This window comes from Cavia porcellus, unplaced genomic scaffold (assembly GCF_034190915.1).
Source record: "Cavia porcellus strain 051 isolate PalLab524CR breed Dunkin Hartley unplaced genomic scaffold, mCavPor4.1 scaffold_14, whole genome shotgun sequence".
NCBI lineage: Eukaryota > Metazoa > Chordata > Mammalia > Rodentia > Caviidae > Cavia > Cavia porcellus.
This window is the reverse complement of record NW_026947497.1, coordinates 3,049,307-3,064,440: the sequence shown is the minus strand read 5'-3', so window position 1 is coordinate 3,064,440 and position 15,134 is coordinate 3,049,307. Positions and strand designations below refer to the sequence as shown.

Genomic DNA, 15,134 nt, shown 5'->3' with positions numbered 1-15,134 from the left:
CCCCCCAGAGACCTGGAGCTCAGTGCTGCATCCTGTGTGAGTCCGTATCTGCAGGCTGAAGCGTCTGCGATGGAAGCCTGGAGATGATGTCGGGGTGAAGGTGAAGACTCGGGCTCTTCTGAACAAACAGAAGTGAGCCTTCCTTCTTTGTGTTCCACGTATGCCATCATGGTGACAGTCCTCCCCAGGGGATCTTCCCCACCCAGACGTATGCTGAGCCAGTTTAGTAGGGCATTTCTCGCTCAAGTTAACACAGTTAACTATTACATTTCATCTGTCATTTATTTTCACACCTGATGCTAGATAACTTTGTCACAAAATAAGAAAATGTGTCACAACATAAAAAATAGATCACAAAATAAGAAAATGACAAGGAAAGACTGATAACTGTAAAAATTATTGCTGTCAAATGGTATATTTATATAATAAGGCATAATTGAAAACATGATCTTAAAGGCTGGTAGCACAAATTATGCTGTGTAAGTTATTTTTGCGACATAGCACAGGGAGAACCTAAACTGACCACAGTGGCCTCTGGAGCATAGTTTGCTGCTTCTTTTTTAAGGGTGGCATTTTGTCTTACTGGTATCTGTTGGTTTTGCGCTATTGCTAATATTATTCTAGCTACTTTCATATTACCATTTCTACTTTTAGACTGTGTAAGGCAGGGCTGAAGTGACAAACTCTGGAAGTTGTTCAAAGGGCCCCTGTCCTGGCCTTCGTCCAGGTGATCAGCCCTACTCACCCAGCCCCCCCTCCAGGGGAGTGCTGCCCACAGGGGACAGAAGCAGAGCCCCTTCCTATGGCTTCTTATTTAACTGAAATTCAGGAGAGGCCCACAATCACAGCAAAGCCACCTGCTAAACTGTGAACCCAATCGGCTGCCATGTGACCTATCTGCAGAAAGACATGTTACTAAAGCTGGGCTGACCTTGGTGGAGACCAAAACAGAGAGGCACACAGAAGTCTGGGAAGCAGGAGCAGCGAGTGCAGTCCTTAGACCACTGTCTGACGTCATGAAGCAGCAGGAGTGGCTCCTATCCTGCAGAAGGAAGGGGCCTCCGGTCCGGCTTCCTTTGGCCGCCCAGTGGTCTCCTCGTTGCTAGTTACCCGCTATGGATATTTCACTGTTTGGCAAGAGCTGAATGAACGCAGCTCTTCCAGGTGCTAGGAAGGAATTTTTCCCTAGTATGGGTTTAGTAGCTTGGGTTATAAATCAGTCCTCTGTGAGTCTGGTTAACCTAACTTGGGCTGCAGAACCCTGAAGGAGCCCAGGACTCTGCCTCCCTCTCCTGCCCTAGGAGGCCAGGTTTTGGGATTGGGGAGGTTGCCTGTCCTGTGACAGAGCACTGAAATTTTGAAACTTTTTAAAAAAAACTTAAGAAAATTGATTTGTGAAATGGTATTTTGATGGAAAATTTTTGTCTGTGATCCACAGTCCTTAGCACTTTTCCTTATTCTTTTTCAAAATGTAAAAACCAAGTTGGATAATTATGTGGAGTTTCCATAAAGTTGGTGCCAAATAATTTTTTTTCTGTTCCTCAGGAAAATTCCCTGGCTTAGCAATACGGTCACTTCCTGGCAACCCCCTGACAATCTTGAACTCAAGGCATCTGAAATACTTACTCTTCCAGGGGAAAAACAGTTGGCTCTCACACACCCTTCTCCTTCCAGTGTACAGCAGAAGAGAGAAAACAATTTCAAATGAAGTGACCGGAATTTCGACCATCCTAGTCCCCAAAGAATTCTCAAAATCTAGTGACAGTTAAATTTAATTCAGAAATTTTGCAAAAATTTTGCAATAAAATGGTTTGCTTTACCACTCTCCTCTCATATACATATAGATGGAACTATTTTCCAGACAAGGAATCGTAATGAAGTCTTGGGGCTCCCTGGTCCTGGGTCCTGACCTGCCCTGCTCCGGAGGGAGTCTCAGATAGCTGATAACATCACATCTTCTGGGCGTCTGTGTCACACTAGGCGCTTGTCAAGCTCGCTCCTTCATCTCTTGTTTCTCCCTTAATTCTAACAGAATTTAATTAAAAACATGATACCATAAGCAAAAACTGCCTCAGGGACATTTTCTCCCCAAAGTTCAGAGCACCTCCTCTCTTTATTCTTTACAAAGCTCTGTGAAGTAGGTGGGGGAGAAGGATCTTATCTACTTCATGTAATTCTTTAGGAATCGTTTTGATCCTGATTGAACAAAGATCTCACATGCACTTTTGCATTTATTTCTTGAGCGAGCTAAAGGCACAGTGGGAGGATAACAGACTGGAAAGATATCTGTCTTCTCCCCAATACTAAATTGCTTAAAATGGAAAATTGCAAAATAGAGTTCTTGGCATGTAAATATGCAAGAGTACATCCACAGGGCTCACGAGAGAACAGAAGTACAGCTCCCTAGTGTATGCGTTCAAACATCTCCAGCTTAACTGCAGGAAGGTGCAACGGGCTGCCATGGGAAGTGCTCTGGGAGTAGTGGTGAGGGTCACTCCGAGGGGCTCAGCTTGGTGGGTGGTCACCGTATCCTGAGTGGGTCCTCTGAGGTCCTGTGTTCAGGATCAGAGCGAGGGTCAGGAGTACACCACTAGCCCCCACCACTGTCCTAGTGGCAAGGATGATGCGGGGACTGCTGTGCAAGATGCCCTGGTTCTATGCTAAGGTTGCTCAGGGATTCTGCAGCAGTGATTTCAGGGCAACAAGACTTAGGAGCAAAGCTACTTTAAAGGTGAGAGAGACCGCCCGGGCTCGCACATGCACAGCCACCCCACCTCCACCAACCACACTTAAGATGTTAGTTCTGATCATCAGAAAAAAATCATCCTAACAACCTACTCGAAGCTCTCTTTCCAAAAGGTGACAAGTGTTTGAGGGGAAATAGGAGTTGGAAAATGTCTCAAGTGTGTGAGAAGCTTCTGAGGCTGCCATCTTCAGCCCCTTTGTCATGAAGAATAATAGATCAGAATCTGTTGAATCAGAGACCAGGGCGAGAGTGTTATGGGGAGAGGCTGCAATCTTTGATCAGCATTTGGAGCAGAGCACAGAAAACCGTACTGTGGGGACCCAGCACTGCCCTCCACCCCGGCCTCTAGGGCTACAGCATCTGACGTTACTGAATCCGCCTCGCTGGCCCTTCCTGGGGCCCTGATAATATCAACAACAGCACCACAAGGCTGCGGACAAGGCCATTTCCTGCCTTTGTTAATTAAAATAATTTTCCTGCATTGATCTCATTATGGCAAAATTCTATTTGGGCAAGACACTACCTTCAGGGTAAAATTAATCAAATGTACAGAAGACTTTCTTCACTGTTCATAAGAGTTCCTTAGGTTATGAAATAGAAGGAAATTGTTGCCAGTACCTGGTTTCTTCGGAAGACTCTGGAATCTGTCACTATCGGATTGTTTTCTGGCTGTCTTCTGTTGGAAAACTGTCAACAAAATATAGAACCTATTACTTATTGGACATAAACATTTTTTAAAAAGCAAGAATACCGTGAACATCTCCAGGAAGCTAGAATGTAACAGATAATTTCCCTTAGTAACAATTCCTGCATGTATTATTTTTGAGTAGGAGGATTATTACATTTGTAATTTTCTCATTTGTGCAGTTTATCAGTCATTTCGGAAAAGCATTTCCTTTGGACAGAGTAGCACGCTGATGGGATGCCTCATTAAACCAGTTAAATCAAGTTAGGATTCCATTTTGATATCAGGTACAGATAAAAGCTGCATTTTGTTAAAAGTGATAGATGTTAAAATGGCACAAAAAATCCATTTGCCCAGAAATTACTCAGGCTGACGTTTTGGTGATAAGCGAGGATAATGACTATCTCTGCTTAAACAGATGAAAAGTGTTGTATTTCATAGACGTAGTAATAAAACCGGCACTTGATTCTTGCATCATCCACCCAGCCTCAGACCTATTAAAGCAGCTTACTTGAATTACTTCATTATCTGAAAAGTGCTTTGTTCTCATTTATTATTTCTCACACGAAATTCTGGGAGGCAAGTCAGCATTACTCACCCTGTGGTGCAGATGAAAGATAAGATCGTCTGTTTAATATTCATGGAGTACCCACAAAGTTCTGGAGAGATTCTGACATTTGCTAATGAACAAGTACAGACCCTTTACAACTTTACTTTGGAAAATGAACATCCCAGAGTTCCATTTATTTTTTATGGGCAGTCTGAGTTATGGGTTTTGGGAACTGGAAGAGGCCTGGGAGACTTTGTCCAACCTCAGATGTTTATAGACAAGGGAGGTAGAAGTGACTCGCCTGGAAAAGGCTAAGTCATTTTGCTCCGATCCCAGAGCTGCTGTTAGTGGAGAAGCCATTTAGACCTTCAAGCCTTGAGCTGTAGGCGGTTGCGAGGTTTTCAGAGCACGGTTGCCTCCCTTTCTCTGTAACTAGTTCTTCTCTATAGCTAGTCCTTCTCCGTAACCAGTCCCTCTCTGTAGCTGGTGCCCTGCCGTAACTGGTCCCTGTCTGTAACTGGGCCCCTCTGTGACCGGTCCCCTCTAGACAGAAGGAAGGAGACAGAGGTGAAGGGTGGAAAGGAGCCTAGGACATTTAGGAACTGTTGGTCTCTCCTGCTTTGAAAGGTTCTGTGGGAACCTCTGGGTGGAACTGAGACTGGACGGCACTAGGTCACTGGGGATGGGCCTGGGAGACATGTCGCAGGGTAATCATGAATGTCCATCTTGGTTAGCCAATCTAATATCCAGATCATATCTGGGATTAACATTGAAAACATCTTTTGAATTTTCAAAAGTTCCCCAAATCAAATCAAATCAAATCAAATCAAATCAAATCAATTGTTTATTAAGCATCTAATTTGAAGGATGTTCTCCAGAGAAGGCTGCCATCTCTGTCCTCAGGAGAGGCTTGGGTTTTTCTAAAGTGAAACACCAGAGAAGTATTTTCAAACACCACAGCATTTCTGGTTGAAAAGTGGTTTCTTCTTAAGTCCTCTGCTTATATGTTTGTGCTTTTCCTGTGTCTTATACTTTTATCTCATATTTTACACTTGTGCCTTACATTTTTTCCCAAAATGAAGTTTATTGAAGGATAGATATATGGCATGGGAGAATATTTCAGGATGTTAGAAGAATTATTTTTAAATAGTGTTTGATTGTCAGTAGTATTTGATTTGGCCAGTTCTAAAAGTTTTGAGCAAAGGCCATTTTTGTAGTTTTAATGCCATGCAGACTCTGCTTTATTTTTGCCAATATTAAGATATAACTGAAATTCTCTAAAAGACAAAGGAACCATCACTGGGCATCATTAACTTGGGAAATGACTCGAATCCAAAGACAAGCTATTCGACTAAAAGCACATTCCCTGGTAAGTCTTAAGAATTCTGCTGAGCTTCACAGGTACAGTGTGTTTGGAAATGGAATTATATTTCCAGTTTTGAGGTGTTAATTTTCTATAAATCACTTCATACTCTATTTTATTGGATATTTTCTTAGGACAGGATGTGCTCAGGCTGTGTCAAATACTGTCACTGTGAAACCAATCAAAGCTGTGCCTTCTGATGAGACTACGCAGTCTCAAAGATGCCTGCGCTCACTGAGTTCTCACCAAGGATTACAGGGCACTGCCTGGGTGGGTCTGGGACGATATGAGGAGTTGGGCGGAGAAGGTGAGGATGGATGCCCGTGACAGATCTTCTGCAAAGACAGGCTGTGTACGTCTCTCGAACAGACATCTCCCATGCTTGTCTGAGCAGCCCTGGCATTTCCTCAGCCTCTGGTGGCACCTGGTCTCTGCTCTTTTTCTCACACCTGCTGGGGAGCTCAGTTCCTGACATAAACCCCAGCATCAGTCACTTATTGCCAAATACACCGTCTTCTCAACATTATGAGTTTGCAGGGCATGATGACACACACCTGTCATCTCAACTACTCTGGGGGCTGAGGCAGGAGGTCACAAGTTCAAGGACAGCCTGGTGAGACTCTGCTTCAAAATAAAAGGGGCTGTGAATGTAGCTCAATGGTAAAGCACCCCTGAGTTCCATGGCCAGTACCACAAACACAACAAAACAAAACAAAACACAACAAAACAAAACAAGCCAAGACAGAGCAAGAAAAAGCAAAATAATAAAACAAAACAAGACGAAACAAACAGGAGATATTTTTAAAATACGAAGTAACTTTGGGAAAAGACTTGTTTCTTGAAGGAGGAGCTAGAGCTAGCATGCACAGTGAGGATTCATACTCAGTTTTAGATAAAGAATAGATACAAAATTCTAGAATTTTTTATTCTTTCCTTTTTACAGTTAATAATAGCTGAAACATTTTCACTGCATCTACCAGCAAAATTTCTGTCCTACAAGATTTATGCATTTATGTACAGTAAAACCATTCTGTACAATTCAAAAGAGGTAAATATAAGAGCTAAATCCATGACAGAATAAGATCTGACATTTCTGAGTCACTCAGATTTATAAACAAATGCATATATATATATATATATGTATGTATGTATTTGTAAAGGAAGATTCATGAGTAGGTAGACATCTGCTTTGAACATCAATAATCAAAAAGCACGTGTATCTCAAATGCTATCCAATTGGGCACTGCAGAGAAGACAGAATTTTGTCTCAGATCACCATGGATGATGTGAGCAAAGGTATTTCTGTTTCCAGCTTTACTGTATTGTCAATAAAGCCAGGGCTTTGATGCAGTGATCTTGACCATCTTCCTCAGCTTGCTTTCTGAGATTCTCCCAACCCTTATTTCCCTAGGTAAGCTAGGTCTCATGGCACTGGGATCAGTTCTGAAGTGGGTATGGACTGAAATAGAAGGCTGTGTTTTGAGCAAAAGATTATTTGTAATTTAGTGGCTTAGCTAATAGAAAATCCAGAATGTTGAACCATGGACAAATGCAAAGTTTTAGTAACATATTGGAACAGTCTCACTCCTGTGCTTGAGTTTTGGAGGATATTCTGTCAACCACATTTTACCTCATCAATATTCAGAGAATGCTATCAAGGCAATTATAACACATTGTCATTTCTGATAAGTTTCTGCCCTGAGATATCTTACTTTTTCTTGTTACCTAGGATTGGAATTGGGAAAGAACATGAACATATTACTTGTTATTATTCCCTTTAAACATGAAAATGTTCACAGACAAGGAAATAGGAGTTCTGAGGTTTAAAATAATCCTAAACAATACAAACGTCCACAATAACACCCTCATCTATTTTAAATATAGTCAGAACAACTTCTGTAGAAGTTTTGCTGGAACTGAGATGCCACTGAATGGGAAAAATTAGCATGGTATTAAATATTCAGAAAGCTCAGCAAACCAGAGGTGGAGGCAAGGCAGAGGGGAGGAGATTGGGCTCTGTGAACACCCTCGCTCCGTCTGTCTATCCTGCAAAGAATTCGGCCCACAGGCTCAATTTCAACTGCTGCAAGCAAGATACCCATCGCTGCTTCCTAAGAAGAGCTGATGATGCTGACAGCGAGCTACTTTATCAGTGGCTAAGGGATGAAAAGTTTGCACTGGCCAACAGCCTTCCTGAAGGTGTGAGCTGTGAGCCAGCAGAGGAAAATGCCTGTCAGTAATCAGTGTTTTCGTAGCTAGAGATTTGACAAGGAAAAAGATACACACATCCCGCTGCATTCTGTGCACTCAGAGAATAGTGCTTGCTCACGCTCAGACCTTCCAAAAGGTCCCAAACTGCACACCCTAGTGCTATGCCAAGTCCCGAGGGAAGAAAGGAGCGAAGACCCAGCCAAGGTCCCCATCACGATGGAACCCTTTGGGCAAGGACCACAGGTACCACCTGTGGGGACAGAACAAAGTGGAAAGTGCCCAAGAAGAATAGTGGTCACACTGGGTCCTGGCAGCCCCGTTCTCCTACCTTGCCTCTCCATCTGTACTGTGCGAAAGCTCATCACAGAAGGGCAGAATGAAGTGAAGTCCACCCCACAGGCTGAGGGCAGATGTGCCAGCCCCGTCAGGAGTGCGATGAGCCGGAAGCTCAGAGGAGAGACCCAGCCTCTTTACAAACTCTCTAAGAGAGGTGGAGCCTTCTGGTCAGCTGAGATCATTTCATGGTGCTAGCAGCCCCGTGGGTCATGGACTTGAACCAATTTGTCAAGCACGAGCCACAACAGTCAGGGTGGTGTGGGCACCAATAGTCACATAGGACATGACATGAAGATCTTCCCCCGGGAAGTGGCTTCCTATGGGGCATTTGTTCTTGGGAGACTCTAGGTTAGGTGGTCACCCAGTACCACAAGGTCACGGAGCGGGTTAGGGCTTTTCTTGAAGCTGGCAGAAAGAAAAAGCACTTTCTACCTGAAGGAAAATGCCACAGAAAATCTAATTCAAAGGTGACATCAACAAATGCTTTATTTTCTGGGGATGAAAACATTAATCTTCTAAGATGCAGCAGGAACTTCAAGCTTGATAGATGTGTTCCCATAAACATTGTCTCCCCAAACAGGAAATCGCACTATAAATGATTTTCTCTACTTCTAAGTAACTTAATTGTTGCTGGAGTAGAACAATAAACTTTTAATTTGCATATTTACTCTTTATTATGCAAATAAGAATATTTCTATTCTGGAAATGTGTGTTAGCAAGGAAGTTGGTATATCAGGAAAGCAGAGTTTGCTCATGGAATTCTGTGTATATGATGATTCTAGCCACTGCATGGTCAAAGCCCCACTCATCCCTGGGCGGCCAGCAGGCCAGCAGGTACCCAGCACCTGGTGTTTGTACAGCAGCAATGTGCTGGGCTTGAGCTCCTCCATGGCTTCCTTTGGGCTCATGATTTAACTCCTTTCTGCTCATTTCTTTTCCATAGGCAACAGTAGACATCACTAATCGAATGCCAAATAATCTTCTTTTTGTTTCAAAGAGGAATGGCTTGGCTATAAGGAAGCCACTGGAAGGCTCTAGAAACTCTGATAGATTTCTCAGAGGTCACTCTCCGCCCTGTCCCTTCTTGGTGACAGGAGACGTTGCTCTCCCAAGAAGTACCAGCAGGTTCGTGATCTGCAGGTGACTGGATTTCATTGGAGGATAAAACGTGGCCCTCTGAGTTTTTCCTCTTCAAATTTAAGATAAATTCCGGGTTATGCTCGTTTCGAACAACCACTATATGTGAGTTCTGCTCATAAGACTCAGCCTGGAGAGCACAGTCAGAAAATTCTGGAAAGCTGGGACTGTCAATACCAGACAGATGCTTTGGGAACATCATTCAAGATGATTGTATGTGAAACCCATGTGAAAAAAGGAAAATTGAGCCTGCCTGGGGAGATGATCAGGGCTGCCTCACCTCTCTGTGCAAATGACTCGTTTGCCATAATGACCCTGTCTCCTGTCCCTTCGACATACAGAGGAGCTTCAGCGCTCATGAAAACCCCATGGATTGGGGGCCACTGACATGCTAACTTGCACAAAGTTATGCAACTGTAAGTGGCAGAGTCCTGAGCTCCAGAGTAGAAATACACCACTCTGCTGGCCCCTGAGGAGAAGCAACTGGTAGACTCTCTCCACACAGCAGCTCATTTGTCTCAAAGCACTATTTTGCTTGGAGTTAAAAAGATGCAAAGTCCTGGTGGACAACATTGTGAATTTATGACATCAAAAGTGAAACAGAGCACATGTGAATACTGTCTAATACCCTCCGCATAACTGTAGAATGAACATTCTGTAAAGAATTCCAGGATTGACTCTAGGCACTCTAGCCTAGATGTGGAAGTCATCAAGGCTGGGGTTTCTCAGCAGTGGTACTACTGACATTTTTAGACCTGATGATTTTTTTGTTGCAGAGGCTAGTCTATAAATTGTAGAGTTAGTGATGTCGCTGGACCCTGCCTTCTCCATGTCCCTAGTATTGTGCTAGCTGTGACAAGTAAAATGTCTTTAGATGTCCCTAAGGGCCCTGCTGAGGGCAAATCACTACCAGTTATGAGCTACTGTTAAGGACAATTAAACATCTTACCAAAGATGCGTTTAGCAGAGTTTAGGAGCATCCTAATTAAGAGGGACGGCCCAACATTCACTCTTGTACTGAATGAAAATCCAAGTGCGTGATCATTTTTGCACCGCTTTGGTCACACAGTTCCAATCTATCCATGGCATTTCACACCACAGCAGATCTCTGCCTCCTCCCTCCTTCCCCAGTGTCAGGGAACTGAGTCATTGGAGGTGAGGCTGGGAAAGTTTATCATCATCAAGCGGACACCGAGGCAAATGGCCAGAAAGGCCAGCCTCTGGTCATGTTCAGGAGCCAGGGCCACGTGCTCTGCTGTGAGGACAGCAAGGGCAATGCCAAACACTGGGGTGACCCCGCAGCAGCATTGGCTTGCGGAGGGATGTGGCGGTTGCAGGTCAGGATGACTGGTCCTTTGGTGAGTGGACCAGCACTCTAGCATAGGAGAGAGGCCGAGCATCACAGGGAGCAGCAGGCACAGGGTGCTCAGGGACAGAATGATAAATATGTCACTCCATTCCCAGAGCACTCATGACACAGACACTATGCCCTGAGTCATGTCGTTTGGACAGGGACATCCAGCGGAGTGGCACCCAAAGCTCTTGATCTAAGACCCACCTTAGTGCACTTGGCAGTATTTCTTTCCTGAGGAGAACAGGGACCACTCTTCCCTGTCACGTTTACAAGGATGAGGATTAATTTTCCCAAGAGAGTCTACAAGGTCTTTCATTTTATCTTATTTTATTTTTCATTGCAACTGTGTTGCGTGTGATCAGTTTGAAGTACAGGTGAATTGTAAGTGGAAATTTTCTGAGAGCAACTGAGGTGTACTTGACATTTTAGGGTCCCAGTAGCTGAGAAGCTCTCAGAAACGTCACATACATCTTTGCACTGCAAAAGGCCAAGGAAAACTCTACAGCAATTGAAAATTGAAAGGGGAATTTTATTTTACCCCAAATCAGTCACAGGGACACTGCGGAAGGATTTTTATTCTATTAACTGGAGAGAGGTGGAAAATTGTCCATTGATGTTGAAAGATTCCTCCTATTAGTCCTTCATCTCTCGGTGTGATTTACAGGTTTAGTTTCACTGCCAATCTATCTACACCATGCCAACGTGTATTTTCCTTGATCTGTCTTACATCAAGACTCATGTCACTAAGGAAGACTGTAGACCCGTGTTCATTCCTCTCTACTCTAAACTTTTCATGACCACAATCTTTTTCCATAAACAGGGAGAAAAGGGTGGAGAGAAGATGATATCTGAAAATTTCCGAACTTCAAAAACTTTAAAGAGAAACAAATTTTCCTTGTGATTGTTAGTGTAAGATTGCACAACAATGGAATGAAAAATCAGAGACACATCCCTTGATAATGTGAACCTACCGGTGTGCAGTTTTGCGTTGAGAGACAGTAGCGAGGGGACATTGTGCTTTGTGACTAGTTAGAAAGCTTAAGGGGCTGGGGGTTTAGCTCAGCGGCATAAGCACCTGCCTTGCAAGCAGGCGGTCGTGAGTTCGATCCCCGGTACCGATAAAAATGAAAAAGACAAAAAAAAAAAAAAAAAAGAAAGCTTAGCCACATGTGACCGTCCGGCTTTGTTCCATTTGTTGTGGCATCATCCCTTCAAATTGGAACATTTGTTCCAGCGCTTAGAATACTGGGGACGCTGGCAGAAATTTAGGAATTACTAGACTGATGTACACTTGAGATCATCTGTGTTAATGGAGTGTCTCATTCTAGCCGCACTGATAAGGTATAAGTGAAGTCACCGACACCCTCATGTGATTTTTTTCTTCCTTTCCTCTTGCCCTGGAATGGGCTTCCTGCCTCCGTCCTCTACGGCACTGATGGCTGTGCCACGCTAGAAAGCGATGGCCCTATCAGCTCGTTCTTTCTTGATGTTTTCTGTATTTCATGTGATAAGTTCTCACCATCCTCCTCCCCAAGTTCAGGCAGCCCGATTAAAAAGAATCACCACCAGTTTCCAGAGAGCCACCCAAGGAAGGAAGAGAACGCCTGCCTCTCCCTGTTTCTATTCGTCCTCTGTCGCCTACTCCATCTCCCTTTCCTTGGGCTCAGGTGTACCCCAGGTGGGCCACGGCCTGCTACCTCTTCTGTGCCACTTTTTATCATTCACTCATGCTGCTATTATTCATGGTTCTGTCTTGAATTTGGCACTAATTCACCAAGATGGAGAGACAGCAGAACCAGATGGGGTTGGTCTCTTCTTTCATGGATCTTATGAGCGGAGATAAACAGGAAGGATAAAACAGGAGGAAACAAATGGGAGCAGTGCAAAAATCAATTTATGAGAAAAAAATCTGTGATGGGACAAGTGCAGGCATGAGAGGGAGAGAGAGAGAGAGAGAGAGAGAGAGAGAGAGAGAGAGAGGTGGAGCCTGCCTCTCCCTGTTTCTAGTTTTTCTTATGTGGCAAGATGCTGAAACTCATGGAGGAACTTTTTTCCCAGAGGGGCTATGCCTGCCAGCCTTGGGTGACTGCTGTGTGCATTAGAAACCGTCACACACCCTGCCTGGCAGCTGTTAACGTGAGCTGACTGAGCCGGCTTTACCTGCCACAGAAGAGGACGGGTCCTCTTTCCCTTACGCACCCAGCTCTGATCCCACTTTCCTTATTTTCCAACTCCACCGGAAGCCGAGAGACACACTATCCACATCATGAGTTCATCAGTTTCCCTTTGTCCAGACACTGAGAAAAGCAAAGGAGAACTGTTTTAAATTCCCACGTGTTGGACACGCACCGCATGCCAAGCGGTGTACTGGGTGTTACTCAGTTTTTTCTCTTCACAGATAAAGAGAATCCCCAACTTACTATGCAGAAATCAGATCTATGTTATATGAGGTCACATGCTCAAGTAACAGAGCAAAGTCTGCACACAGGTCTCCCTGCAAAGCCGACACGGTCTCCCTCCTCTCTGCCCTCCCCTCCCCGCCCCTTCACTCCTCCTCCCTGTCTATCAGCACCTCCCCCTGGTTCGCCATCTGCCAGGCCCTGGCAGTACTTCCTCAACTTCCTGCAATGGGAAATCGGGACTCTGCATCCTGTATTTTTCCTCTGTCGCCTACTCCATCTCCCTTTCCTTGGGCTCAGGTGTACCCCAGATGGGCCTGCTACCTCTTCTGTGCTCTGGCAGACACTGGGGAAAATGAACGTTCTCTTCCTTCCTTGGGTGGCTCTCTGGAAACTGGTGGTGATCCACTTTAATCGGGCTGCCTGAGCTGGGGGAGGAGGATGGTGAGAACTTATCGTGTGAAATGCAGAAAACATCAAGAAAGAAGGAGCTGACGAGCTGATAGGGCCATCGCTTTCTAGCGAGGCACAGCCATCAGTGCCGTAGAGGACGGAGGCAGGAAGCCCATTCCAGGGCAAGAGGAAAGGAAGAAAAAAATCCTGTGAGGGCTTCGGTGACTTCACTTACAGCCTGGCTTTTGCTGCGGATTTGGGAGGTGAGGAAAATACTGTGTCTCTCTAACATACTTAGTCTCAAAAGTAAATAAAACAACACTGGTTCTCATCGGCGAGCCAAGCAAGTACCATCAAAGCAAAGTAACTGCCTAATGAAATAAGAACGGTGTCTGACAAGTGTTGGAGGGTGACAGACTCAGGATGGGCAGGTGAAATAAGTAACATTCAAAATTTCTTGTTTTGCTTATTTTATAGTTTTTAATGTTTTTCCAGGCATGTGTAGCTGAGGCAGACATCGAACTCATGATCTCCTCGCCTCAGTCTTCCGAGTGCTAGAATAGAAGGCCTACAGCACCGTGTCTCAGCACCACATTTAAAATTCCAAATGGAAACCAAAGGTTTTTATGATTCTTTAAATTTCTGATGTATGCTTATACATATAGGACAACTTGTCGCACTGCAATATAGAGAATTTATGTGGCTAATACACAGGAAAACTTTACTACCAGCACTGAGTACATCTTTACACTGTATAATTAATAACAAAATGAGCGTGGGGGGAAATCATTGAGAGCCCTTATTTAATACGGGGACTAGCTGAAACTTTAACGCAGCCACAGTCCCACATTCCTGCCTCGACCCAGTGGAATGGGATGATCAATCATGACTGGAAGTTACTCGTTAAGGAAACTGAATGGAAGTTGTAGGAAAAAGGCAGGAAGTAGCCAGAAAAAGTTCAGTTGTTTCTTTAAATGCAGAAATGTCCCCGTCTTCTTCCCCACTCCAGTCTCAGTGTGCTGGCCGGAAGTGAAGACTGGAGTTATCCAGATTACATTTTGAAACGATGCAAAGCCCTGGAGATACAGCCCTCTAGCTATCACTCGGTCTAAGCGCTGATTGCTTCCCATCACCTGGCAATGGGCCCGCACTCTAGCAGGTGGCCTTTCCATTCAGGCTCCTGGAGCTTCGGACTGAAGCAAGAAAGTTTAACTCAGGACAGCCACAGTGGACAGAAATGTTGTTTGATAACAAATAATCACAACGGAGACAACATGACAGTAGCCGAAAAATAAAAACATAAACAAAAGACATTTAAAAACCCAAAATGAAATAGAGAAAAATAGTAACACATATATTGTATTATATTCCTCCCCCGACATATACTCTGAGAAAAGATGCTGTAAAAAAAGAGCAGAGAACAAGAAAGAGACCTTGGGGAACAAGAATGTGATGGCCAGTGGCAAGACGGGAAGCCACCCCGGAAGCCACCTGCCTTGGACATGTCCCAGGCTCCTCCCTAAGGACCACAGCTCAGGAGACCATGAACCTTTTCAGAGATCTGTAGGCTGTAACTCAGGGATCCTGTCCTGTAACACCTATTTTTCTCCTTTCCAAAAGGTTTATTAGCATTTAGCAATTTTATCAATGAGATAATATCCTGGAGAAGACTGCTAGAAATCTCAAATTTCTGTTTAAAGCTTCTTAATCAAGGTAACTATTCCAGCTAACATTCTGTTTTCTGCTGAAATATTTATTAATTTGTTACAGTTCCTAATTTGCTACAGTTTGTTGACCACTATCAGCAGTTGATCACTATTAAATAAATATTATATATTGGATAACTTTGTATATATTTATAAATTTTCTCATATAAATATCTCAATACATTTAGCTTCAAGACTAGATTTTTTAAAGTAAAAAGTGTGGTGAACAACTGTGTATCTCTTAGGTGGATCTG

The 15,134-nt window shown here is 44.0% G+C and overlaps 1 protein-coding gene across 1 annotated transcript in view; it reads right to left on the bottom strand.

Annotated features, from left to right (window-relative positions):
- Positions 1–15,134, bottom strand: part of Bank1 (B cell scaffold protein with ankyrin repeats 1) — a 238,636-nt gene that overhangs the window by 25,464 nt on the left and 198,038 nt on the right. Inside the window, exon 11 of the mRNA XM_063260550.1 lies at positions 3,365–3,433. Within this exon, the coding sequence (XP_063116620.1) occupies positions 3,365–3,433 (69 nt within the window). The remainder of the gene's footprint in view (positions 1–3,364; positions 3,434–15,134) is intronic.